General features: G+C 43.2%; 1 protein-coding gene across 1 annotated transcript; it reads left to right on the top strand.

The window, feature by feature from the left end:
- Positions 1-19728: 19728 nt before the first annotated feature.
- On the top strand, positions 19729-26947 carry nptx2a (neuronal pentraxin 2a). The gene is made up of 5 exons (XM_047038698.1): positions 19729-20172; positions 21600-21828; positions 22573-22817; positions 25151-25330; positions 26022-26947. The coding sequence occupies exons 1-5, from the start codon at positions 19729-19731 to the stop codon at positions 26247-26249; spliced, it is 1326 nt and encodes a 441-aa protein (XP_046894654.1). The 3' UTR covers positions 26250-26947.
- The last annotated feature ends 836 nt before the right edge of the window (positions 26948-27783 follow it).

Below are 27783 nucleotides of genomic sequence, written 5' to 3'. Positions count from 1 at the left end.
AAACTGCGAATACATTTGTTTATTATGTTCTACTTTGTTCACTGGACATCTCGTGTCTTTATTAAGGAATTTCGTAAAAGGCCAAACTAATTACCATGTATCATTTCATAGAATCTGAATTTCAAGCAATTTGCAGTATGCATTGTTTGTTTACTTGCTTCAACTTTTTTGCTTGCAGTAGGCTAGATGTTTGAATAGTTACTGTTTTGAACTTGAACTCTTGTAGGCATTGTGTTTCAAACTGTAGCTGTGATTCAGTACTTAACTCCCAAACTTTTTTTCTTCTTAAAGGTTGGTTCTTCAAGCGCTGAGTATGACTGTAGTTAATTGAAATACAATTGAATTATATCCATTACATTTGAAGTACTGACGATGAGAATGTTCTTGCAATGGAAATCAGTGTGTTTGCAATGAAGACCAGCAGGGGGCAGTGTTATCCTTCACTATACTTGGACTCATATTCTGAAATAGGCCAGAATTAACCACCGTTCATCTCTACTGAACAGCGTACACTTGTCTCCCTCTTTTATCTTATTTAAAATAACTTTACTGGAGAAATGTTGGCCCTTCAAATGCCACACTTCTCTCCCTAAAACAAATGGTTACAGACAATGAGGGCCAGTGTTACAAAAAGTCGTTTTTCTCTGTCCTTGGGTCCTCATGTTTCCTTCAAGGTCACCCACAGAATAAGGTTGGTTATTAGTTTGTGAAGGAAATTGTTGGACATTTCTCTGTAGCAAAGTATATGGAAAGCCTTCATACAGTTTTCATACAAGACAGTATTGCAAAACTAATTTCAACTGAGTGTTTTTTTCTTCAGTGTTTTTTTTACCACCGACATAATACAATGTCCACAAGTACCAGTGATTGTAACCCTCAACTCACACACACACATACGATATATACACATCAGTCACTAATCTAACTAAAAATAGAAACGGAAATCAGTAACAAATCATAGTATGCGGTCTGGTCATGTGTCACACACACACCCAGTGGCGTAACTATAGGGAGTGCAAGGAGTGCAGCTGCACTAGGGCCCGTGGCGAAAGGGGGCCCGTCCTCGATCTCACCGTTAAAGTGACACAACTTGACCGGGCCCCTTGAGGCAATCTGACCGGGCCCCTTGCACCGCTGTAAAACCGTAAGTTGAAGATCCCATATGATCCAGTGTTATCAATTCGCAAACATTTCTCAATTATGGTGTCAGTTATTCAGAATTATGAGCTATCACCTGCCCAATAAACATTTTAAAAACAGTCAGTGTTAACAACAGCAAATAATTAATTTTTCCTCATTTGCCTTTTGCTGAATGAAACAAATGTCGTTTTTATTAAGTAATATTGCCCTCGAAAAATAGCAAGGATGTCTGGGTAATATTGTTGTCAAAGATTCCCGCCCACCCACACACGATTGTTCCCATCCAGTTGTTGGAATACCACAGACAGTTGTTGTTGGGATACTACAGTTGTGTTGCATTAGCGTTTTGAAGCGAATTAGGCTACCCCATGCCATGCCCTTTAACATAAAAGTGGCTCCAGAAAGCGGCAGGAACGAAAAGAGCAATTTGTAAGTGGGGCAAAGCTGTCAAAACTATCCTCATTTGGATTGTGGCGAAGCGTGTTGAAGAGGACGCTACGTCTGACCCCCAGCTCGGCAACAGCAATGAGTGTGAAACTCAGCCACCAGGGTAGGCTAATAATTACATAACGTTTACTGTCTGGTGTATGCAGTTGACATGGCTATTAAACGTCATAAAAATGCACATATAGGCCTAGGCTACCAGGCAGCGGCCAGGTTAGATATAGTAAACTATGTGCAGGATGTAGTCGGAAAATAGCTGAAGCTAGATAGACTAAATGTAAACTAGCATATTTAACGAACATAAAATCAAATATTCACCATCGAAGTGACAGTTTTTTTTTTACTAGTACCCAGATAGCACACATGACAGATCGAAACGTCATTCATAACGTCGGATAAGCCTTGGTAAATGATCAGATTTTCTTCTCATCTCTGTGCTCTATTTCAAATGTCGCAGATACGTCGGCTCATGACTGACTGTTCCATTATACTCATTCCGTGTTGTAGCAAGCATAATCTAGAGCCAGAGACTCGCGAGTCAGAGCCGTTCACTTTTGAAAACCGTAATCTATCTTCACATAGAAGGAGCAGTCGTTACCCTTAATTGTACATCATGAGTAGCCTAAATTTCCTTGCGCATCGCTAAACTGAAAACTCAATAACTTCGCCTGACGATAGGTCGGTAAGGGGCCCGTTGGTGAGATCTGCACTCGGGCCCGCCAAGTCCTTGTTACGCCGCTGCACACACCCACACATTGTCACTCATTCAGACCGTGGCACCACATACGCTTATACACAGCAGCAGAAACACACACACTAGCCTGTAATCTCTTAATCCTTCCAGTGAGAGTCTGGAGAGGACATTAGAGGGGCAGGCGAGGGGTTTCAGGTGTGGAGTGTGTGTGGGGTAAGCAGAGGGAAAGCAGAGATTAACCCCAGTAGCCAGCACACATGAGACATTTGTTTCACAGTAGGTCAGGGTCATGCCACACCATGCCACAATGTCCTACTGTACAGTGACTATGAGATGTTCTTGGCTCATTCCAGGAGAACAGAAAACTGATTTGTTTTGCGTCTGTGAGTTCTGGAAATATCTGGGTTAGAGGCTATTGTATTTCACCTGTCTTCTAGGTGATGGAGGCTATGAAATTGAATACCCTTGGATCTTTCATTGAATGTAGTCTAGTCCATAAACACAATGTTCTTGTTTTCGCTTAGTATCATTCTTTATTAATGAAAGGATATTGTGAGTGTTTCTTATTTATTATTTGCCATTTGTGTTTGATATCGGTGATTCGAGCCCCTCTTGTCATTAGTTGGAGTGTAGAAACTAGTTAAAACCAGACACGCAATGAGAGTAGATGTGCAGATAAACCATACCGTCTGAACGAGTCAGACAGTTGAGCCGGCCTTCAATGCTTTGCACTGAGACTGTTGTGTTGCCATGGAAACGCCTGTTGAGCGAGAGTTCTATGAATGTTTAAGCATCCCCCTTTCTTCAGACCACTAGGGAACTTTCCGTAACCCACTATGCAAAAGAACACACAAAAACTTTCTGCCACATCGATGTGTTTGAGGACGATGATGCGTCTCTGCTTTGCAGTTTATCAGTACAGAACTGCCAGGCTTTAAACAAATCGCTCCATCAAACCTCTTTTTATCCAACACGAAGCCAAAGCCTCTTCCAAGCTTGAAAATGTTTGCTTGTCAGATACTGGAGAAAGGCAAATGCTCCTAGTTCAATCCTCAGAACTGGTTCTTTCTCTCATTATTTCATCTCAATTTCGTTTTCTTTGTTCCATTGAGTCTTCTATTTCTCTACAAGGGAACAGATAATATAAAGTGAATGTTTACAACTCTTGTAAAAGTAAGATCCACAAGACCCCAAACAAATCTCTACTGCAAAGAAGGAGAAGACATAGAAAACAATGAAATGGCAAGACGTGGATTCCTGAAACATTCCACTTTGAACCATTGGAGATAAAAAGTTAATTTCAAAATTAGTAACAGTTAGCTGCCAGAGGGATGCCAGATAGCAGAGCAGAAAGGGGCATTTGGATTCACTGTGGCCCATTTTTGTTGTGTTTTTGGCAGTCCGATAGTAAGTGACCTGAAAGCGGATGTGAGAAGGGCTAATCAATATTTCAGCCTGGCCACGAAGGAGCGAGGCATGGCATTAGTTTGTTGTTTTATCAAACAAACAGTGGTGCCATAGTCAACCTGTATGGAGCTAACCACAACACCTTTAACATGAATGATTCATCCCCAGCAGCTTGTATGTGTCTCAGAGGACACTGTGTGAGAGAGACATGCAGAGAGATAGAGAGAGAGCGAAAGCTCTCATCTGCAGAACACAGCCAACCTGCATTAATGACTGTGCCATGCCAGATATGGATGTGGAGCCACACTACTTCTACTGCTTAAAACATGTCTCTTTTTCTTTTCCCCTCCAGTCCTTCCTGTTTCTTTCTTTTCCCCTCCTTGTGTCTTTCTGTCTGTCTGTCTGTCTGTCTGTCTGTCTGTCTGTCTGTCTCTCTCTCTCTCTCTCTCTCTCTCTCTCTCTCTCTCTCTCTCTCTCTCTCTCTCTCTCTCTCTCTCTCTCTCTCAGCAGTAGCTGTTTGATTTTGCACGGGCACCTGGGAACTAATCTACAGACCATTTGCTAAAATTGACTCCAATTACGCTTGCTTGTTTGATGCTGAAGAGTATCTGTGTACATTTTAACCAACGGTGGGTAGTTTAGGGTGACATCACCTTGAGCTTAACTCCAGCCAACCATTGTTTTTATTTTGAGCAGTATACTGTATACTGTACTAATAGACTTCTTCAGTTTCAACCATTTACAGCAGAAGTACTGTATGTCTCACATGGGATCTGAACCAGCCATCCAGTTTCATGAGAAAACTGCTGCTCTAGCCGAACTGGTTCAAATCAGTGTAGGAAATAAGATGGCTAACACATGGTTTTCACCTTAACCAAAACAGAAATAAAACAAATACAAACTAAGATATAGAATAGAAAAACGTTTTCGTATTTTGAAGATTTTATTTTGAATACTTTATTTTGAAGATTCATGAATTGAAGTAAAACATGCAACACCAGAAACCAACTGAGCTCAAGTAAATTTACCCTGAAAACTATTAGACAGCAGAACCAATGTAAAAACATAGTTTAACAAAACACAAATATAATACCACTGGTTAGAAAATGCAAGATGTTGGTCATGGAGGGGCAATCCAAAATCTTGCCTAAAGTGCCAAGACGACAGACCTGTTTCTGCAGGTGAGATTAGGAAGCCAAGAACAATGTCTGTTGAAATTCTGTCGGCAGTTGCCACACCATGATTCCAATATGGCACTCTGCATGCTATTGAGTGAATGCAAGAAATGGGAGAATACACACATCCTCTTTAAAAAAAAATGGCTCTATTGATAGTGACACGGAGGGAGACATGAAAAAGAAGAAGATTGCATTCCCCATCCCTCATTTCTCAAGAGGTCAACATGATGAAACATGAAATGTTTATCAGACGTCCCGCCCACCACACTGGCAAGACTCCCCTCTCGCCCGACAAGCAAAGCACCATTGGATATTCATTTTCCCTTTCATCCCCAAAAGTAAGGTTTCACCTCATTTCAGGATTGTGCGCTGTGGGGAGAGACTTTCACTGTCACAGTCCTGTCACTGCATTCTGCACATTCGATACCTCAGGTGTTGGGATTGATTAGGGGAGGAGGCGCCTTTTTCGTTGTGTGTGAAACCACTCTGTCTCAATGTTTTGACAGCAACGGTATGTTTCTAGTTTTGTACAAAGTCTGTAGTTTCGTGGGAACACAATCTAAAACACTCCTGTAGTAGGAAAACATTGCTTAATTTTTTTTTCTCCTATTTTCATTAAAGAGCAAGCAATCACATCATTTAAACAGAAAAATGTATAGCATGCCATCACTGACACTGAATGGTTTTCTGCTCATAGTTCGGCATCCCAGGACTCTACTGTGTGTCTTAGTAATCAGACAGTGTGATTTCTTACTGCCTGAATCTCCCCTCTTACAACAGATAAGAGAGAGAAGCAATGTAAGTTCATAGGGTAGGAGGATCCCTAAGGAGGAACCAGTGTGAGCAGAGCATTCCAGATTTTTTTATTCATTTTTTACAAATTATGGCATATTATGTTAGCACACTCTCAGTCTTCTTAATGAGCTATTAACCAGACACATCTGTTACATCAACAGACTTCTGGAGGACAAGCAGTTTTGTTGTTACACCACCCTCCTTCATCTTGTCACATGAAGTACAAATACATTTTTATTGGAAGATTCTCACCTGGATGGAATGAGCAAAACATCCACATGAGGGTGATTTCAACAGTATGCAACAGATATGTCTAAAAACCAATGAGGACGTGTGACCAATGATAAAACTCAATTTCCGGTGTCTGATTGGCCTCTAATGTAGAAGCGGAATTACTAATAATCTCCTTGAGGAGCCATGAAAAGGCTGGCTCTCCAGGCATTGGTGCGCGATCATTAGTAACATCCTGGCATTTCTATCTCCAGCCCAGTACATGAAAAGATACACTGAAGCCTTGAAGACAAACTCCTTTTCATTTTGATGAGAGAGGTTGGATGAGAACATCACTAAGGGAGCTGGGATGTGATGGTTCTATTGACTACTACTTGAAAGACATCATGCCCTGCAGTACAGGTTTAGGATGAGGTGTAGACTGATATTTGCACATTAAGGCTAAACTAAATTACATATCTGGTGTCTTATTAAAACATTCTCCTACATCCCTTCCCACATTGGAATGGCTGAACTGAGCAGTAGATACATTCTTTTCCAAAGGTTCAATCAGAAGATTCAGATAGACTTAACATGATTTCATTAAGTGTACAGACACATTATCTTGGCGGTGAGGTACTGCTTTGCAACAGCTCTCTGCTTGAGAAACCCCCTGAGACTCTGTCTTGACATCAGTGACAGAGACCTCAAACATCCATAACTCCCCTCTAACAAGTTTGTAAAGACAGAACTGAAGAGTGAGACAGTGTGGAGACTGGGGTAGTCGAGGGAACAAGGAAAATGATGAGCATTAGAATCACACTTACTTAGCAGCAAGTCAAAGCAGGTCTGTTCCTGGCTGGTTTGAAATAGACAACGCTGTTGACGCTTGTGAAGATGATTGGATGTGTGTCATATGACAGTGGTGCTAATACAGGAGTCTCCTGTCTTTTCCAGCTCGGCTAAGCTCCGCCTAGTATTGAATCAGCCTACAAGCAATGACTTTGTACTGTACATCTGTTTACAGATGATCAAATAGAGTCTCGAAAGCTCGACCTAAAGCATTCCACTCCACATACCGCAAAAAAAACCACATCAAAAATGGATTCATCCCAAGCAATTCTCAGTACTGGAATGCATGATGCTCAGGAACCCATGCATGCTGGACAAGGCTCTCATTACTTCATCCATGCATGTTGCGTACAGTACATAAGAACACAGTCACTTCCGATCCCTCTGTCTTTATCACACAACGTCCCGGAGGTTGCATCAGCGCTGCTTTTCATCCAGGGTTCTTTAAACCAATGCTCTTTGTTCTATGAAGAGGAAGCTATTTTTCCGCCTCCAGAAGAGCCTTTGATTGCCGTCCCCTGGAGCGCAACACAAAAACACATCCATTTTTTATGGTGTTGCCAACGCACGGGCTCACACGTCCAACCTTTCGGCTGAGGGAAACCGTGGGTTCTGACACAGAGAGGAAGAGAGGGGTAGAGAGATGGATGGATTGAGAGACGGATCTGTGGAGGTGTAGGATGATGGCATCCCCACTGATCAGCCAGACGACTGGAGCTGGCTGTCACTCTAGTGTGCTGGAAAGGGGAACAACGCCATGGAATCCTCTCCATCGGACGATTCAAATCTGTCACTACCTCATATGGTACTTGTGATGTTTGACAATATATTGTATTTGATTGCACAGAACTTGACTCATTTTTACAATTCTACATTGTGTTAATGCACTCAATCATTTCAGTATCATTACAGTAGCCCTGACCTTTGACCTGTAGAGGTCTATTAAAAACAAGATGCTAGAGATTTCTTGACTCTAATCAGTGTTCTAAATATTACACCTCTCTGGATCACAGTTATGTTTCACAGACGTTCTGTGTTGATATTGTTATAAGAGCTGCTGTGACTATGTCCTGTAAACCTCTAAAATTCAATATATCATTTTTGTGACAACGGAATGTAAGCCGGTTTTGATTAGGTGTTGAAGCCAGGTTGCTCCAGGATGGTGCTCAGGGGAAATAAAAAGGTATTGGCAGTTAGCATTAAAAGCTAGCGGCTTTGAATTTAGTTTGAGAGAGCTGTCCCCCCGTGGCGTGTGTGGGGCTGAGGCAGGCAAGAAAACAAAGAACATGGGGAGGAGGAAATCGTGAAAATGTTAAGAAAGAGAGAGAATCGCTCCATCAAAGAAAGATACTTGCTCATAATCTCAACAACGTGTCATAAAATGAGAGGATTTTGGACACCCGTTTTGGTCTGAGCCGGAACACTCCATGCCATTTTGAAAAAACACACAGAATCACAGGCACCAGTTTCCCTTTCAAACCCCTTTCCTCATGTGCAATATTTGCATACACTATATTGGAAGTAACGTAATACTATCCTTATTATTGTAAAGATCAACAACCAAACACATGGTATAAAATATTAAGGCTCCCAAATGACAGTAACAGAAAGTGCCTAACTTCATCATAATTAATAGAGTATGCTTGAAATAATATTGCTTGTACCTCATCTCTTTACTAATGGATGAAATGAGCATAACAAGAAGTGAGAGGGGGAGAGAGAAAAAAAGAAAAAGAAATACAGAGCCAGGGCCCCAGATGAGAAAAGTTGGGCAACGATTCACGTTGGAGAGTGTGTTCAGCAGAATGCAGGAGTTTCTTCTTTAATTATTCACCGGGTACTTGAACAGCTCCTGGCTTCAGGTATGGGTGGCACAGAAAGTGAGAGTGTGAGAGCAGAGCATGTTTTGCTGCAGTAAAAGCCACAGTGGGGAAGAAGAGGAAAAAAAGGACAAGAAATTTCACAGCTCATTCAAATTGGTTGAAGCTGAGTCTCCCTCCCTCCTTCCCCCAGTCTCTCTCTCTCTCTCTCTCTCTCTCTCTCTCTCTCTCTCTCTCTCTCTCTCTCTCTCTCTCCCTCCAGGAGTCTCTGAGGTTATTAATAATGCAACAAAGCTTGGATCCAGGCGGGCTGCCTGAGCGCTCATTCTAAAGAATTTGTTTTATATCTCTGCACTTCTCAATGGTGAGGAGGTCACCTCTTGACTCTGACAAAAGTAGAAACACTGGTATTACAATACAGTTGTTGTTGTTTCCTAACACCTATACTGTAACATGTCAAAGATTTGTCCCATTCATCCAGTTACTCTTAGGTATTTACTTACCTAAAGACTATACGGTTGTCTATGTTTTTTGAGTAAGAAAACTTGGTTAAAGGCAAAGGTTAGGCTTACATAAAGAATATGGAGATTGGCCCTTTTGATTACACATTTCGTAACATGCAACAGGTATAAACACTGCACATCAACATACAGTACACAACAGAATGTCCAGAGACTTGAACCAGACATGTTTACTTTCCCTCTGTCACACCCACGTTCATGTTTGAAATAAGAGGCAGGCCTTCACCACAGCGTCCCCTGATATCAGATGGGAAGCTCTCTCTTCTTCAGACAAAAATACTCATGCTGCAATGGATGATGGGTTACTGTACCTGGAGGTCTGTCTGATTGGGGGTTTGTGGTCCTGTCTGAGAATGTTGAAAGAGCAGCTCGGTACCTTTTTACAGAGGCTCAAAAACGACGAAAAAGCCCTTGCGGCAAAATATAAAGGATGGTTTTAAATGAACTGAGATAGAAAAACTGTGATAAGGGCACAGGCAGTTTGAATTGGAACCAATGTCAGCGATGACTGTGTTCCAGTAAGTACACTCAAATGCTCTGGCATTCAAATGCTCAGGGACACTATACCAACCACCAACACAGTGGTGGATTTAACCAAAAGCACACACACACTCACACATACATTTACATACACATACAAACACACACACAAGCACACTTTTACACAGAAATCCTTACATCATGGTCACATCAATAGGTTGTCATACACGAGTCTTTTGAATCTCACCCAGCATGGGCAGACGCAGAAGGTCTTTGAAAACCCGAGGACAATGGCACCCAACAGCTCTGCATGAAGCAGATTTTGTCAGACTCCCAACTCCAGAAAACTCTGGAGAGGAACACAGAGGAGTAGGCACATGCACACAAACACATGTAGTGCACCCACAGAAAACCAGCATAAATATCATACTGCTTATTTCTCCAGTGACTTACTGTAAAAACACACAACATCAGACAGCATCATCTTTCTATGCCAGCATCACACTCAAAAAGCTGCATGGGTCAAAAATGACACTTGCATTTGACCTCAATGGAGTTTTCATAAGGATTCTTAACACCTTTATAAAGACGTTCATCACACTTTTGGAGAATATGAGGAAACTATAGTAATGTCAACTGTAATAATAATAATGACAACCTTATGATGAAATATCAATTACGTAAGTCAATTTGTAAATATTGTACCCAACAACACATAAAATGCAGACACAAACATTCAATTGTGAACACATTGTTTATAGAGACGGGCACAAGCCATAGAGAATTCTCAAGCGCCAATGTCGATCAACCTCCTTGAAAATTGCTTCATCCATTCAGCGTGCGTAAAGCCTCTTCCCAGTGACACGCAGAGCCGACAGTAGAGACGTCACACTCTCCCATCAAGTTGCTATTTATCTATCTGTCTATTTTTAACATGTACGAACAGGTGCAGCAAAAACAGACATGAAAGGACAAAGAGCCTATATCGTCACAGCCAGTTCAGGATATTGTGTCCGTGTGTGTCTAGGGGGAAAAACATCCAGCATGTGCTGCCACATTTGTCTGTTCCTTTATTTATTTGCTGATTTGTAAGCATGCATATCTGCGTGCATGTGTGCAAACCTGCACGTGTGTGTGCACAAACATGACAAAGGGTGGAGAAGAGAGGATCTACCTTTATAGTGGGGTCAGCGATCGCCACACAGCCTTTCTCCATTTTCCTTTGAGAGAGTTATAAAAGAATATCTGATGTGGATATAGTGAAAGAGAATGAGAGAGAGAGAGAGAGAGAGAGAGAGAGAGAGAGAGAGAGAGAGAGAGAGAGAGAGAGAGAGAGAGAGAGAGAGAGAGAGAGAGAGAGAGAGAGAGAGAGAGAGAGAGAGAGAGAGAGAGAGAGAGAGAGGACAAAAAAGAATGCCATATCATTGAGGCTGAGCCACTGGCTGTTTAGAAACCCTCTCCACATTCAAAAAACACACAGAGACACACATACACACAGAAAAAGACAGTTTCACACTGTGAACCTTGTCCGTCCGTCCGTCCCCTTCTCCCTCTCTCTCTTTGTCTCTCTCTCCCAGAGTCGATGAAGGAAAGCTCCTCCAGTAGAATGCCAGTCACATCTATAGCGGTAGCAGCATTGTCATTCCTAGTGTGAGTCTAACTACAGATGGGTGACCAGTTGTACAGGACCACTCTCTACGTTTCAAATAATTCCCTGGGAGCTTTCAGTGCTCCTCATATTGGTGGATACGCTTGGGTACCACTGCTTAAGAACTAGTATGTGTGTGTGTCTAAAATGCGTACTAAGGTTAAGTTTGGAATAAATCAAAAGGCCAAGTTAAGGTTTTTGGGCTAGGGAACAGATTAGATATAGATACAGAAAAGAAAGAAAAAATCAAACTGGGGTCTCCTGATCCAAACATTTTATGCATCCAGTTATCTTCCTGCTTGTTGGCCCACACTTGTAATGTATTCATTTCAATCAGGAGAGACCTGGGATGAGTGAAAGATGTTTATTACAGAATGATAAATGTACTACAATGTTTGGAGCTTAGACCCTGGGGAATTATAGATCAACGGGCGCCTGCCCAACATCCGAAGAAGAATCCCCCACGGAGTCCAGACACTGGTGGCGGTGGCGGCAGCCGACGACCAACGAGTCGAAGAACAGATGAGGCGGGTGGCGACGGGGAGGTGGAGGGTCGCGCACTTTATAGCATGGACAAACTACACAGGGAGAGACTCGTATTTACGTAAAACGCACGGGATCATGTGACAGCGTTAATTGATAGACGGGAGCGCAACTCGAAGTGAACCCAAATGAAAGCCCGACATAGGAACAGAGGAAGTAGAGCGCCCTTAGCAGGAGGAGTGAGTAGTGGACATTATCGAGTACGCCCGAGTGCAGGCATCGGTCTTGCCTGACTGAACTTGCGCTATGCTTCATTTGGCAGACACTTTTATCTACTCAAGCAATGTTTTTTTTAAACCTGCAACCTTTTGATCTGCAGTTAGATCCTCTACCACTTAACTATACCAACCCCTACTTCTGACCTTTTACCCTTCTCTAACTCTTCTGTAATATAACGCCTACTGCCGCTTGTGGTTGCTAAAATCAACTAAATATGTAATATAACCCCTACTGCCGCTTGTGGTTGCTAAAATCAACTAAATATGGAAGCCAAACCTACTATTAGCTCATTTTACTTACAGTAAGATCTCACTGCAGATTCACTGAAGAAATCACTTTTCTAGCAGCTTGGATCTCAGCAAGGCAGGGAATGGGTTAGCTAGGTTAGACAAAGTACTCTTAATAAAGCATGACAATCCATGACTGCAAGTGTGCTATGTTTCTATAACTACCGAAGAATGGGTATCATGACAAAAAACTGTGATGGCTCAATACTCATAGTAGAGAGAAGCCCCTTCAAGTTTTCCCGTTCCCTTGCCCTTGTTTGTTTCAATTCCTTGTTGCATTTATATAGCACTTTTTTTACATTAACGCAATCCAAAGCGCTTTACACAATTGCGCCCATTACATTCACAATTGCTTTTCAAGACTAAGAGATCTGTTGTGTGAAAGAGATACAAATGAGCCAATGTGTTTCTGTTTTTGTTTAAGGGTCTAAATTCGATAGCCTACGTGTAATGATCAAATGATCTTAGCTTTATAATCATGCTCTTGATTAAATCTCTAACCACGGAGATTCAGACGTCTGAGATGTATACAATTCACGAGGGTCAGACAGAACAGTGAACTGCACTCATGTGCGTTTCAATTGGAAAAAGAAAAACTTTAAAACAGAAAAACAGGTCTTTTGTGGAGCCTCGCTCCATTCGGGTCGGCTGCTCATAACTATACGTGGAGCACCAAGAGTTTTAAGTTATCGGCCAGAGGTACGCGTGTCGGCGACTGGTTCTCATCCTCACTCTCTTTCCCTCTGGCTCAAGACTCTCTCCTCACCTGAGCCCTGTTGAGTTTGTTTTTGTGGCGCCGGGTGCTGATTTGCGGAGGAGCTGCAGAGATTTCCTTTCCAGAAGACGAGGCTGTCATTTCTGTGCAGGACCGCCTAGTGTGGGCGGACAGTATCACGCGCGTGGAATCTACGCCACAGCACGGCATTGTAGAATAGGTCAGCCTGTCTGAAGTGGCTGAACAGCTGCCCTAAATCCACTACTGCTAAACCCTGTTGGATTCAGTGGGGGCAGCAGTGGGCTTGGAGGTGCCGGAGAGAGTGGGAGTCATTATGGAAGAACAGGAGAACTCGCAGGACCCTCCCTAGGGGGTGAGGCCACCGTTATACTGATGCGGGTTGATGCTTTCTAGTTGTTCCTGTCACTTGTTCCGATGGTATTCAACACATAATATGTACGTACACTCATGGATTCACAAACAAACGTACACAGGCACGCACGTCACTCACACACGCACACATAAACTCATACATACACACAGTATAATCCACAATCTTGTGTAGCAACAGACATTTCAAAGCATTAAACATGATAAATATTAATGCTAGTCTGTGGATCCAACGTTGGTTTGGCCAAACACATCATTACATAAGCCTGCCTTCCTCCAGAGTTTGTAAAACCTTCCCAGGTGTTGTTTACATGCATCTCACTAAGCTCTCTGCAACAGGCTGGAGAAACACTACAGTCATCCTGGGAAGAAGAAATAGTGGAGGCGGCCAATCTGTCACACACACACACACACACACACACACACATGCTCAGATCACACACACGTAAGCACACACACACACATACACGCACACAAACGGGTGCAAACATGAACACACACAGAAACTGAAACTGCACGCACATTGTTAGTATACACATCCATATTTACTAAATGCCCAAAGTACCTGCTTACCTTCCCAAACACACACACACACACACCTCCAGGGTCTGAACAATTAGTTATTTTTCCTTCTGGGTTCCTTAGCCACAGACCCAGTCAGCATAATAATGGGCTTGGTTCTTGCAACAATTTGTGTGTGTGTGTGTGTATGTGTGTTTCTGCCCATGTGAATGTGTATTTGTCATGTCTCTGTGACACACCAGCAACGTGAACTGGGGACTGGTTTGGTGGCGGGTGTGGGCCCTGATGTCCATGGTGTGATTTGGTGCGTAAGGGGTTTCATGCACTCCAGCATGCTGTACCTCCATCCTGTCTCCTGTACCCAGACCCCCGCTGTGTCAGCCCTGCCTGGACCCAGGGAAGGTGTCGATGACAGGCCCGGCTGTAGACCGGGTGAGATAGAGTGCAACATGACGTGGCACTTGGACCATTGGAGAACTGGAATGAAGATGAATTATTATATAACCATGTTGAACGGGTCTCCGGATTTGACAGTAAATTATGAACATTTGATTTGGAAACTTTTTTATTTTATTTTTATGTAACATTGCTAATTGTTGTAATGAGTTGTGTTTGGGTTGATTGGAAATAGGTGCAAAAGCAATAGCTTCTACCATGCTCTACTATGCTACTTAGCTTATATTGTCATCCACTATGTCACAGAACCAGTGTTGGTTTTACCTCTACTTGTTGTTATTGTTGCCATAGTGATGGCAGAGTGGGACACCAGTTTGGTAATTCAGCACCATGGACAGCGGCTCTGTCCAGCTTGATTGTCTAGCTGGTATAACCAAGCTCTGCAGGTGTTGTGTTGTTTCCCTTGGCTGCAGGAGACTGCTAGGCTGGGTCCAACTGCTCCACAACCAGAATGGACCGGCGCATTTCCCACTTGTTTCCCCTGGCACCCCAGGCCTCAGGCCCCCTACCCGGCCCTAGCAGTGCTGCCAAGGCCTCAGACAGCTGGTTCTCTTGGCTGGATGGTTCCCGGACTGATTCTAATCAAAAGTCCCAGAGTTGGCAGGCCGGCAGAAAATACAACTGTCATTTCTTAAGACAGATGGGGTTTTTTATTTTTTATTTGTTTCTTTCATGCTGGTCAGTAATTTGTAGTTCTGTATCTCTCAGGCTAGGCTACAGAGAAGTTCCATTTCAGTGTTTTTCGGAGGTTGTCACAATAAGAAGGTTGTATTTCAAGTTCAGATGAAGAAGTGAGCAGAGTATGATGTTGAGGCAAATTCAGAAGGTTCATCAATCATGGATCAGAAGTTTGGATACAGAAGACCCAATCAGAATCAATTTGAAATCAACGTATTGATTGTTTATTAAAGCTTCAAGCAGGATACAGAAAATATAAAAGCATCTGTTGATGCATCTTCAGTTGATCACAGTATGTATAGGCCTTAATGAGCGGAATCCCCAATCCCCTATCTAACAGCTTTCCTAGAACTCTCATAATTCTCCAAGTATATTTCTTCATGTTTCCGTTCTTCCTAAACAAGCACAACTAGATCCTGTTTTTGATGTCTCCTACCCATAAATGAACTGCCCCGTGCCCCAATAATTGGAGTATTCTTGGGGTACTCTATGTATTCAACAACAGTCTATGTTCCCTCAACATAAGATATCCCTGTGTGTACGGGAAACATCTGTTTTTCATCTTCCTCAAAAAACAATCCCCTAACCTCATCTGACTCCTAAACAGCCTTGCACAAGGGAACATTGATGGAACACATTCCCTCATTTGCTCAAGAAGAAAAAGAGGCATTTCATAACCGCAAGGTTTTTTGAGCACATCATCATATCACATGTTGTAATTCTGCCACGGCAATTACTTAAGTGGCACCTCAAAATGTTTTGGTCCAATATTTAGTTTGAGGCCAGTATGTCTGAATTCAATCTCTCAAGTGTAGTATGTAATTTACTTTAGTTTAAGTACCAGAATGGTTGGAGAATGTTAATGGCACCATGGAAGATCAACATAGTTACAGTAAGTTAGCTCTGAGCGAAGACCCTTCAAACTTTTAGCTCCATCTGCAATCAACACTTGTTGCTTGCTCCACGCGCTGTCCACCCCTTCAAAACCATTTCCAAATTACCTTGCCAGAAGCTCTTACTATGCAAACTCTGCACTATGAATCATTCTGGCGGTAACATCTCTTTAATACAATATCAACGCAAGCAATAAAACAAAGACAATAAAAAATTATTAACTTGCTTACTTTAACCGAACCATGCAAAGAAAATAAGTAGAGATTGGTTTCTCCGAGTGTTGACTGGGTTCCATCTCTCAAGGTAAGGAGTCATGGTGCAGGTGAGTGCCTTTCAGTTTCTGATCACGCCATGGGCTAGATTCAGGGTCGTTTCGTGCATCTGCTGCAACTCAAAAGAAATAGTGATTAAACAGTTTTACTTTGACATAACATAGCCATAGAAATGTGTAGCTGACTGAACTATTGCTGTAGGTCTTTTATGTCGAGGGTTGGTCGGTAATAAAAAAATATACCATACAACTGTTTTAACTGCATAAATAGGAATGTGAAGGACATAGAACATCCAAAAAGGATGTGACTGAGACCGAATACATTTAAGTGTATTATATCTGTCATGGAACACTTAGGGGTTAGAATGAATAGGATGAACAACTTATTGGTTGGAATGATGTCTTCAAAACTAAAAATAATCCATAATTACTTACCTTTTGAAATAAAGCCAACACAACTCCACTCATCCATGGAGTCATCTGAGTTAATTCCAAAGCCTGATGGCCATCCGTGTGTTGTGTGGGTTGTCCTTCTCCACATCCTCCAGAGAGCAGACTGGGTATTATATAAAGGCAAGCTGTGATCAGCTGTTTATTTGTGTTTGCAGAGAAAGTCCTCACGATCTACATATTGTAACAAAAGGACATTGAATGACTCTTGCTGTGCTGTGTCACACTGCTATGCTCAAAGTCTTCCATTTGTGGCTGAAACTCATCGTGAAGTCCGAGTCTGATATGCTGTATGTGAAGCACACAAAAGAGCGGGAATTTGAAGTACAGTTTTAGGGAATCATAGCCTTCACAAAGTCCAACTTCTTGATCCTCTATTGTTGTTGTACCGTGTATGAAAGCTGAAGAGAGTCATCCACAGACATTCTCCATGACCTGGTATTGTATTAGATGGTCCAGGCCATACACTCTCCAGAAGCCAGAACATTTCTTCATTCCTGTCATTCCACATCTCCTTGAAGCAGAACTCTGAGGTTGCTCAGCACACTTTCTCTTGCCAAACACGAAAATCGAATTTCTCAACATTGGGGAGAGCAGTTGGCATCAAAGACATGAGCAGGCTTTTGAAAAGTCTGATATTTTTGGGGAAAACAGCTGTCCTCCCGTCAATGGGATGTCAGCATGAAAGACCCGTGATTGACGCGCATGCAAGATTTAATTATTGAGCCTGGCATGAATGTGTCACTCCCTGCACTCTGTAGTGTATGTAATGATGAAGATATTTGTCTTCAATCTCATCTCATCGTTCAGTTAATTAGGAAAAACCTGACAAAGAGGGCGGATCGTGCTGCTGTTTTACCATTTTTGAGGGTGTGGTGTTTTGACATGTACTCTTTTATTCTTTCTGACTCTCTTGCTCTCTCTCTATGTGTGTATGTGTTCATGTGTGTATGTGTGTGTCCAGATAATTCTGTTGTGACAGTTCATTTGAGTCACAGAGCTTCTGATACTGGTAGGCATATCAGGGATGGTGACGTGTCACACTGCCTGATGTGACGTGTCACACTGCCTCTTGGCTGATTTGACAGTGTGTGTGCGTGTGTGTGTGCGTGTATGTGTGTAGTCTTTGTGTATGAGTGTTGGTCATTGACTTCTGTAATGTAAAATGACTTGAGAGTATAATCCAGTCTTCATTGTTGTGTGTAATATATTAGTTTGAGAATGTACCAGTGTGTCTGGACATAAGGCTACGATGAAGGCATTCTTTTTCATGACAATTATTGGCTTGTATGAAGGTAGTGTTGTAAGTCAGTCAGTTAGTGGGGGGTTTTCAAATTGAAAAAATGAAGATGATCAAAAGGAGAACCAAAGAACACCCAATATTCAAAACAGGTTTTTTTCTCATCCCACCATCACTTAACTTCAAAGGAAAGCAGAGCTGCTCGTACTCCATTGAAGTCAAAGTTGTCATCCATCGCCAATCCTCCCCTCTGACTCCCGCGCCTCTGTCCTACCCTCTTTATCCGTTGCTTCCATATTCCCCTCCGACTCCCTCGACTCCATCCTCACCTCCAACTACCTCCGCTCCAACAACCTCGCCTCTGTCCTCACCTCAGTCCTTCCCTCCGACACCCTCAACTCTGTCCTCCAATCCTACTTCCTTCCCTCCGAATCCCCTCTGACTCCCTCGCCTCTGTCCTCCCCTCCTACTCCCTCCCTTTCCAACTCCCCTCTGACTCCTTCTCCGTCTTATCACTCACCGGAGGAGAGGTTCAGACGGGACCGCGCAGGATGTCCTTTACCGCCATGGGAACCAGATAGGGTTGTCATGGTGACAGTTCGTCCCCCACAGCTGCAGGCTCTGTCAGATCAGGATGTGTCTTTCACCGGCTGTGACCTGCCCAGCTAGCAGGCCACACTCCCTGCGGACCTACTGGGGCTCCAGGCAGCTGAGTGTGCAGACATGCCTCAAACTGACCTCCAGGTCTCACTCCCTGGACACTCATCCACATAAGGGAGGTTTTCATAATGGTCAACCCAGATAGCATGCTATACCAGTTGAATATGCACAGGTTATTTAGGGTAGGGATCATTGACTGGAGAGGTGTTGGAAAGTAAAAGTGCATAAGCGCATAGTCCAAATATGTTTTAGAATGCAGGCTATGCAGAAGAATAAATGTTGTTGGTTACTGTAGTGAATTTCAAAGCTGACAGATTTAATAAAAAGCTATCTTTGTTGACAGCTAGTCATTAACAGGCAAAGGCAACATCAGTGTGCATACTGCGTTTTTAATGCTTAGGCTACTCTGTAGGAATGTGATAATTCAGCATAACCTTGTGACTCACTCCACTCACCCGCTTTACAACAATATGTTGAAGTTGACACTTCAAGGTACTGAATCCAATCCACCACTTCATATTTACTGCAAACGTGTATTTTATTGTGGGTATGGTGCAGTGCACCTTAGCTGATAAAATAACTCGTTTAGTAGTTTCAGACTCACCCGAACTTACCGTGACCAACTGTCGATGCATGTCACGATACAGGAGACACCATCCAAAAAGTCATTGTTTTGCGAAGGATGACGTTCAGTTCTCTCAAACAGATCGAAGCAACAGACTCGCAGGGCATGACTCGTATCTGGTGACGTAGTCAAAACTCAGTAAGAGTGAACAGACGATGAGCGGATGCGCCTGTGCGCGCGCCCTATATTAATCTGTTAAAGCGAGATCACTGTCTTTTCAGCCCCATTCACTAACAAACCTGCCGGAATAGAAACAACCGTTTCAAACTAACGGAGCTCGCTATAAAAACCTGCGTTGGACTGTGTTTTTGTTCAACTTCCATTTGAGATTTAAAGTGAATTTAATTTTTAATATTTGTGTAAAGGTTACAGGTACAGTCTACAATTTTTTTACTGAAACTATTGAGAGGTATTTTTTAACTTCAATTAGATGCTCTCGTGTCAGTTTCCAATCAAAGATGTATACAACTGCTCAATTTATCCAGTTGGCGAGAAGTTTGTAATTTCAACATATATTCTCAACGTGTGTAAGTGTGTGAAAGGAGACTTTTCGCAAAAACAACGACTTAGGATTTACAGTCGGTCGAGTATGCTTGCTTTAGTAGTTGGAGTTTTATACCTTTTGGGTGGACAAACGGTCAGCGCAAACGATGCGACAGGTAGCCGCTTCGTCTGCTCTGCCATTCCTCCGGGCGCAGAGCCTGGCTGTCCGCTGGGCTCCCCCGAAAACCGCATCCAGAATACCAGTCCCGTGGAGGACGAACTGAGAAACACCATCATCCAACTCCGTGAGACCATTCTTCAGCAAAAGGAGACTATCGTCAGCCAACAGGGGACCATCAAGGAACTGAACTCTAAACTTGCCCGCTGCGAGGCAGCTGCCGATGACTCGAGCAAATCCCGGGGTCAAAGCTCCAGGCGGAAGGAATATAACAAAAACACCATGGGTGACCTGCCACGAGACCCAACGGAGACCATAGACCAGCTAGGAAAGACCATGCAGAGCCTGAAGGGGCGTCTGGAGAACCTGGAGGTGAGGGCACACAACAGGGTCACATCATGCATGTATACTGCACATCATTTTAATGAAATGTTAATATTTTGTTACGGTCAGAAAGGGCAGTTCAGTCATACTTCTAAATGACTTGGTAATTATGAACATACACAAACACACATTAACATGCAGACACCATTCTGCGACAGGTTTGTTATGTGTGCGCGTGCGTGCGTGTTCACCACCTAAATTTTGCCCTATTATATGTCTGATAATCTGTGCAGCAGACTACTCCGCGCCACAGCACGTACACAGCACACTGTGATAAAGGGGGATGGAACAGTGTCAAAGCAAAGAATCCTGTTTATCATTCAACAATCACAGCTAAATTCTCTCAAAGATTAAGAATGTACTCAATGAATAAAAGATGAATGACAGAAATCAGTGTCACTGGTGTCATGCCAGCAGACCGCATGGCGCAGAGATGTGAATTTGTAAATGTAAAATTAGACACATTGGTCAAACATGTGAGCAATACCTCTACTCATTCATAGAGGGAATTATGCCTGGTTACATTGTATACATGAACCATTGATCCTTTGAAACAAAAGCAGTGTGCTTTGCAAATGGAAGCAAGGTAGTGGATATTAGTTTAGTAACTCTAATCTATCATGCAGATAGTACATGTAGGTCCAAGCTGTTCTCCAAACCCCACAGTACATCAACTACCTCCAGAGCAGCTTTCAATAAATTCATGTGGGCCGACAATCTCAATCGCCTGATATTGAGGTCATGCCTGGGGCTCGATGCAATCTGGGCACTGATCTTACAATTGTTTTGGGGCTTTATTGTCATCAGTTGTAAATATTTAATAATGATCCTTGTTCTAGTAGTAAACCATTACATGACGCACAAGATAAAATAATGATGCTGCCTCTGCACTGTTCCATCCATCCATCTCTCTCTCCCTCTCTTTCTCTCTTTCATCAATGATCAACGCAATGATGAACATTTTAATGCCATCATCAAATCAATGATACATTGCCGCCGTGATAATATACGACACATAAAATGTTCTTTTTTAATCATGTCTGCATTGATCTGAACCTTCTTAGCATAACTGCTGTGGCTAGATCAATGTAACTCATAGGCCACCCACGAGAGTGTGCTAGGAATAAGTGTTGGTCAGTAATATATGTTTGTGTGTGTGTGTAGATGTGTGTGTGCGACGGTGTCTGTGCATGTGGGAGAAACTAATCACATTGGAACAGATGGACTGAATGCCCCCTCAAAATTAAAACGAGGGTGCTAAACAGATGTTTGACCTGAAAGGTGCAGAGGATTTTTGGTTCTGTCCTGTTTTCTAAACAGCTGAATGAGCGTAACATATATATGCAGATTAACTCTCTCTCTCTCTCTCTCTCTCTCTCTCTCTCTCTCTCTCTCCCCCTTTCTTTCAGCAGCAGCAGCGCTCTAACATGTCAGGCAGCGGCGGCAGGGGCGGAGCCTCCTTCCCGGCAGAGCTGAGGGAGCTCCTGAGGAGCCGTCTGGGAGCGCTGGAGGGCCAGCTGCTAAAGAAGGTGGCCGAGCTGGAGGAGGAGAAGAGCCAGCTCTACAATGACACGGCGGCCCACCGCCAGCGCACAGAGAGCACCCTCAGCTCCCTGCTGGAGAGGATCACCGAGCTGGAGAGGAGTACGCACGTCTCCTTCTCTTCCTATCCTTCATATGGATGTTTATGTTGGATGATGCTTTAGGCGGCTTAAGTCTGGGTCCATATGATAAGGCAACTAAGAAAATAGGGACTGTTGCTGTCTAGATCAACCTACGGACCTGTATGAATTGGGCTGTGTTGGGTAATGGAGCCACTCCCATTTAGTCAGGGCTTGCAACCATTTTAGGGTTCAGCTGCAGAGTAAACCACGCAGGTGGATGGAGGGAACAATATGTTTTTTAATCGAGGTTACTATAACAGCAGTAATGGTGAAGTGGTCTAAAACACACGAGTGAGTCTGACCTCGTCCATCTACGTCTCTGCCCTCTATCTTTCACACACAAATGTTTTGGTGTATGCTCTCGCTGTCTCAGTTTCTCCCCCTCGCTCGCTCTATAACTTCTTTCAACATTCTGCCTCTGAGCTTTCCCACTCGCACTCTCTTATTCTCTGCTCTGCTTCCCTCCGTATCTCTTATTCTCTTTACTACCTCTCTCTGGAACATGCTTATCTCTGACTGACACATCATGACGTGGTGGTCTGATACTCACACATCATGAATGTTAAACAGTCCGTGTTCGCCACCAGCACTCAAAACAACATTTTCTTAAATAAACAAATCTTCTCCTCCACTCATCCCATCTTCCCGTCAGCAGTGTGTCAGGATATCTACACTGCCATCCTGTGAATCTAAGCGTATTCCCCCCACGACCCTTTGCCTGCAGGTAACAATGCATTTAAGTCTCCTGAGGACTTCAAGGTGTCCCTGCCACTGCGTACCAACTACCTGTACGGACGCATCAAGAAGAGCCTGCCTGAGATGTACGCCTTCACCGTGTGTATGTGGCTGAAGTCCAGCGCCAGCCCGGGTATAGGGACCCCTTTCTCCTACGGCGTCCCAGGACAGGCTAATGAAATCGTTCTGATAGAGTGGGGGAATAACCCCATAGAGCTGCTGGTCAACGACAAGGTAAGATCACCCTGGAGTCTCTCAGACCTTCCTATAGGAACGTATCATCGCTGCCATGAAGGATATTATGTATGTCAAGTGGCACATCCACAGGGGTGACAAATTGTTCACATCCTATATTATATTACGATAGTAATGGTTCTTTAAAATGGATCTCCAGTAGGAATTGGATTTCTTTGATCGTATCGTACCTTTGGGTTTGTCCCCCACTGTATGTTTTACATGATTGAGGTCTAGTTACTGACAATTCCTTCAGAATCAAGACAATTCAGGCTCAAAGGGCTAGAAATAAATATTGCAGTGGGTTCTGCCTTCAAAGGAATACAAGTATGGCAATGGAGATGTTTGAATGGGTAGTATTAAATGTTGGATTATTGTTGTTGGTTTATCGCAGAAGCATGGCTTCTGAGATGAAGAGAGGATTTGAGTTTGGCTGAAGTTACGAACACACTGGGTCATCGGGGTATACTTTTTAGTTTATGTTCGGAATCTGGCTTATTGGCATGGACAGGATTCCCTACAGCTCTCCCTTCGCCATGCATTATACATGTGTGTGTCTGACAGGAGAGAGAAAAGGGTAATAGAGAGAGATGATAAGGAGAGTAAGGATATCGTAGAGCTGCAGAGTAAAAGTAAAATGTAGTGAATCAATGGAGAATAGTTAGTTCAGTACAGTACCAAAGATAAGGCAACATGATGAATAAGATCACTGTAAAGTACAGCCAGAATAGAATATGTTCATAGTGGTAATAAACCCCAAGGGAGATAGTGCTGGGGTTACTAAAGGATGGCTACAGATCCCTTCTACACAACATAAATACATAAGTTGAACCATTTTAAAAACTGTACTGAGTACAGCCACATTCTATCAATTCAGACATGGCTTTGGGGTCTACATCTGTAACAGAATCAGCAGGTTCATATGTCTCAACGACATAACATCATTCTGAGAAAATATGGAAAACAAAAACAGAATTGATATATTTTTGTCAGCTTTTTGTTTTGAAGCGAATGGAAAAGCCCACGCAGAATTAACGGGGTACATGAATCCCTTTACAGTCGCTTCCGGCATACTCAATAACCAGACTGAGGTTACAGGTAATGTGAAGCTGTGGTTGTCATTTTTGTCAATATCACTGCTGTGAAAGTATCTGCAATATGCAGAAGATCAGTATGGACTCAAGACACACTTTGTGTCTCTGGCACAGCTGCACTGAGCTGGCTCAGTGTAATATTAACATTATGCAGCTTACAAAATCACTTTATTTGCCTTTGTTACACGATTAGCAATCCATAAACAAACACATAATTATAATAACAACTCTAGTTTCTCACCTCATCTGAACCCTACAGTTTGCATTTGTTGACATAAGATTAGAGACTTAGAAAGAGATAATGGAGTCAGCTAGTGTCAAAGCACTCTGTGATTGGCTTAGGCTCAAAGGCAATTTGACGCAAGACCTTTGGTCTCACAGGTCTGCTTTCTGCGAGTGATATTATGAGATGGTAGAAAGAGCCATCCAGTGCCGGTCCTAGCACATTCGGCTCCCTAGGCGAGATGTGTAAACAGGGCCCCCCCCCCCTCAAATCGGGATATGTGACTTGGCGCCATCTGCTGGTGGTGTGGGATGGTTAGTTAATGGATGAAAATCAGAATTTGCCGCCCCCCTCTTGATGCCGCCCTAGGCGGCTGCCTATGTCGCCTATGCCTAGGACCGGCCCTGGAGCCATCCACATAGCAGCCTGCCTCCCGTTATTCTCTCAGATGGTGCTGTCATTCTAATCTAATGAGAATATTACTCAAGAGCTCCCCTGTGACTTAATCTCAATGGAACATGAAGTCACTGATCTCAATAAAGCTGTAATGTTGTTGTTTTGTTGCAGGGGTTGCTGCTTTTAAGTCTTGTTTGAAATATTCCTGGCTTTGATATTACAGTTTCCCATTTATAACAGATGTCATTACAGCTATAATAACAACTGCTGTTCACTGATCCCAGATGACCCCCTGGGTTAGATAATTGAGGTGATTTTCTACTGACGCAGAAAGCCCACTCACTATCCCTCCTTGTGTATTGGAAATCCTACCCCCCTTAGAGATTACCCCCCATTCTTTAAATGGATCAGCTGATCATAGACATCCCTATTGGCCTTTCCTGCTAAGTATCGTCCTCTCTTGCAAATTCCTTGAATGCCAAATCTTGGCTTGGTGTACCTAAGCCTCAGTTATTATCTACTTAAGTCTTTCGATGTCTTGGCCCGAGTTGATAAGTCTGGTCCTTTCTTGCACACTTACAGTCTCGGTTGACATTTGGCCACCCTTGCCTTTTTCCCAGGTGGCCCAGCTGCCCCTATCAGTAAGCGACGGACGTTGGCATCATATCTGTATCACCTGGACGACTCGAGATGGCTTCTGGGAGGCCTATCAGGATGGCGAACGCCTGGGCACTGGAGACAACCTGGCCCCCTGGCACCCAATTAAACCTGGAGGAGTCATTATCCTGGGCCAGGAGCAGGTGAGACAAAGGGAAGGGGTGGAGAGTAGGGTGTGTGTGTGTGTGTGTGTGTGTGTGTGTGTGTGTGTGTGTGTGTGTGTGTGTGTGTGTGTGTGTGTGTGTGTGTGTGTGTGTGTGTGGGATGACTCTCATCACATTTATATATGCGTCTCCCTGGAGAAGGAGAGAGCAGGGAGGGAGAGATATCAGGGGGATAGAGACAGCAAAGTTCTTCTCACGCTATACCCAGCTAATCAGAATGACCTCACATCCTGGCTTCAAACAGCAGCATTCCCGCTGGAGCTGTGGAACTGTGTCACTACACCGGATATCAACCATCGCCATGGAGATGTAGTACTGATAAACCCAATGGCAATCCATGAATGTAACAGTACCTGACCAGCTTGGGATGTTAACATTATATGTGTTGAAACAAAGGAATCTACTAATGCTTAACAGTGAAAGTAAAGCCTGTTATGCAACAACTGAAGCCTTATAACAGCTATCTGCTTAAACTCATGTCATTCATGTAAAACTGTACTGTCACTATACTGCTCATTAATATGTTGGTACATTTTAGAACACTTGACACTTTATGAAATGAGAATTGCCAAGATAAGAGAGAAATTGTCAAGTGAAAGTCTTTGTTACGTAGCACAACTGAATTATAAAGCTCAAGACCATTGCTCCATCTCTCTGTCTGGCCCTGCAGGACACTGTTGGCGGGCATTTCGATGCCACCCAGGCGTTTGTGGGCGAGCTTAGCCAGTTCAACATGTGGGACCGAGTCCTACGGCCTGTGGACATCATGGGCATGGCCAACTGCTCCTCTTACATGCCCGGCAATGTGGTGCCATGGATGGATGCCAACGTGGAGGTGCTGGGAGGTGCCACCAAGGCCGCTCTGGAGATTTGTGAAGACCGTGTGTTTGATTCGTAAGACTTTGACAGGCGGCTGTTGCGTGTCTGGGATCCAGACAGAAGTTGAACTAAGCTCTGGGCTGCTTTGAAAACTTCTTGACTGAAATGAGGTTGCAGTGCATGGGTAAAACACTGCTGTACACTTTATAATACCAACATGGGTCGTCTCCTTGATCTCCACATTTATCTTTTGTGACAAAATTAATCTATTCTGAAGAGACTCACATTGTAAAATGGAGATGATTCTGCAGACAGATTACCAACGGACTCTGATTCTCATACTGCCATTATGCTGAATATCAATATGCTGACTTGTCTGAATATACTGCCTTACCTTTAACAACCACAAACCCATTGAGTAGGTGGGCAGTGACAACTCTGTTTTATCAGTTAAATGTGAGCTTATATTGACAATAGCCATTTTTGTTACGCTGTTGATCACCACGGATCTGAGCTGCATGGCAGGTTCAATTAAATTAGCTTAAGTTCCATATCTGTGGCACACAGTAAAAGAGCAAAAACTGAACTTTGATGAAAAAAGACCAGTGGAAGGTAAAAAACATCAGTTAAAGGAATCAAAGCATTGTGCATGAGTGTGGGCTGTAGCCAGTTTGAGTGGACAGAAAAAATACCTGTGCATGTTTTTGTGAGGGAGGAGATTTATGTTTGTTTGTGTACACACAGGTTTGTGAGCGTGTGTGTGTGTGTATATATATATTCACCCTCGCATTGGCCCACTCTCGCATGTCAAAAGCCCAGAGATTAGCAGTGGTGAGGACACACTCGTTCTCGTAAATCTACTCTAATACCTCTCTCTCTCTCTTGGCCCCTTGGGTTGCTGCCATGCCAAGCAGCTTTATGTGTGGGTTCTAACCGTGGCTTGCGCAGGTTTAAAGTAAAGCAGGAAAGCTGCCCAGGCCTAGCAAGCTGTAAGAGCACAGGAAAGGGACAGGCCAGGGATCACCTTCCAGGAAGAATCCTTAATCTGTAGGCTAAATATCTACATGAACAAATTATTAAAGAAGATGGTTTGGTTGACCGCAAAGTTAGTTATATGTTGGCATCTGCTTCGGCCTAAGTAAAGGCCTGCCATGTAATTTATATGTTTAAAATGAAAATGTGTTTCCTGATGACAATATAGACCTGACGGTTTTACAAGGTCATGTCACACCTTATTTGAATGTTGTTGGAACAGATAATCATCTATGCTTGGACCAGCACAATGGAAGTTGTTTTTATTGCCAGAGACAAAAAAAAGAATACCAGAGATATCAACTTCCACTTTATCCTTGCAGATCAAAACAAATCACATTATGAATACATTTTACGCTTCTTCTAGTCTGCTTCTGATCCTCAATATTGTGCTGACAATTGAGATATGAGTCCACTTAGCTTCAATGTGCTCACATTTCGTGTACAGTATAGTTACAATAATACCAAAATGCCTGTGAATGAATCCCCCATTTGCTATAGGAAATCAGTATGGCAAAAAGGGTGAGCAAACTGTCATTAATCTTAAAGAAAAATATCATGGATATTCGGAAGCAAAGAAA

The sequence above is a fragment of the Hypomesus transpacificus genome, chromosome 17 (genome assembly GCF_021917145.1).
Source record: "Hypomesus transpacificus isolate Combined female chromosome 17, fHypTra1, whole genome shotgun sequence".
NCBI lineage: Eukaryota > Metazoa > Chordata > Actinopteri > Osmeriformes > Osmeridae > Hypomesus > Hypomesus transpacificus.
This window is presented reverse-complemented; position numbering and strand designations above follow the sequence as displayed.

Bases quoted from the DNA above. Each gene is read 5' to 3' on its own strand.
- nptx2a (XM_047038698.1), top strand. From the start codon at position 19,729: ATGCTTGCTTTAGTAGTTGGAGTTTTATACCTTTTGGGTGGACAAACG. The intron at 20,173-21,599 runs GTGAGGGCACAC...TTTCAGCAGCAG, and splicing joins GGCGTCTGGAGAACCTGGAG to CAGCGCTCTAACATGTCAGG. The intron at 25,331-26,021 runs GTGAGACAAAGG...CTGGCCCTGCAG, and splicing joins TTATCCTGGGCCAGGAGCAG to GACACTGTTGGCGGGCATTT.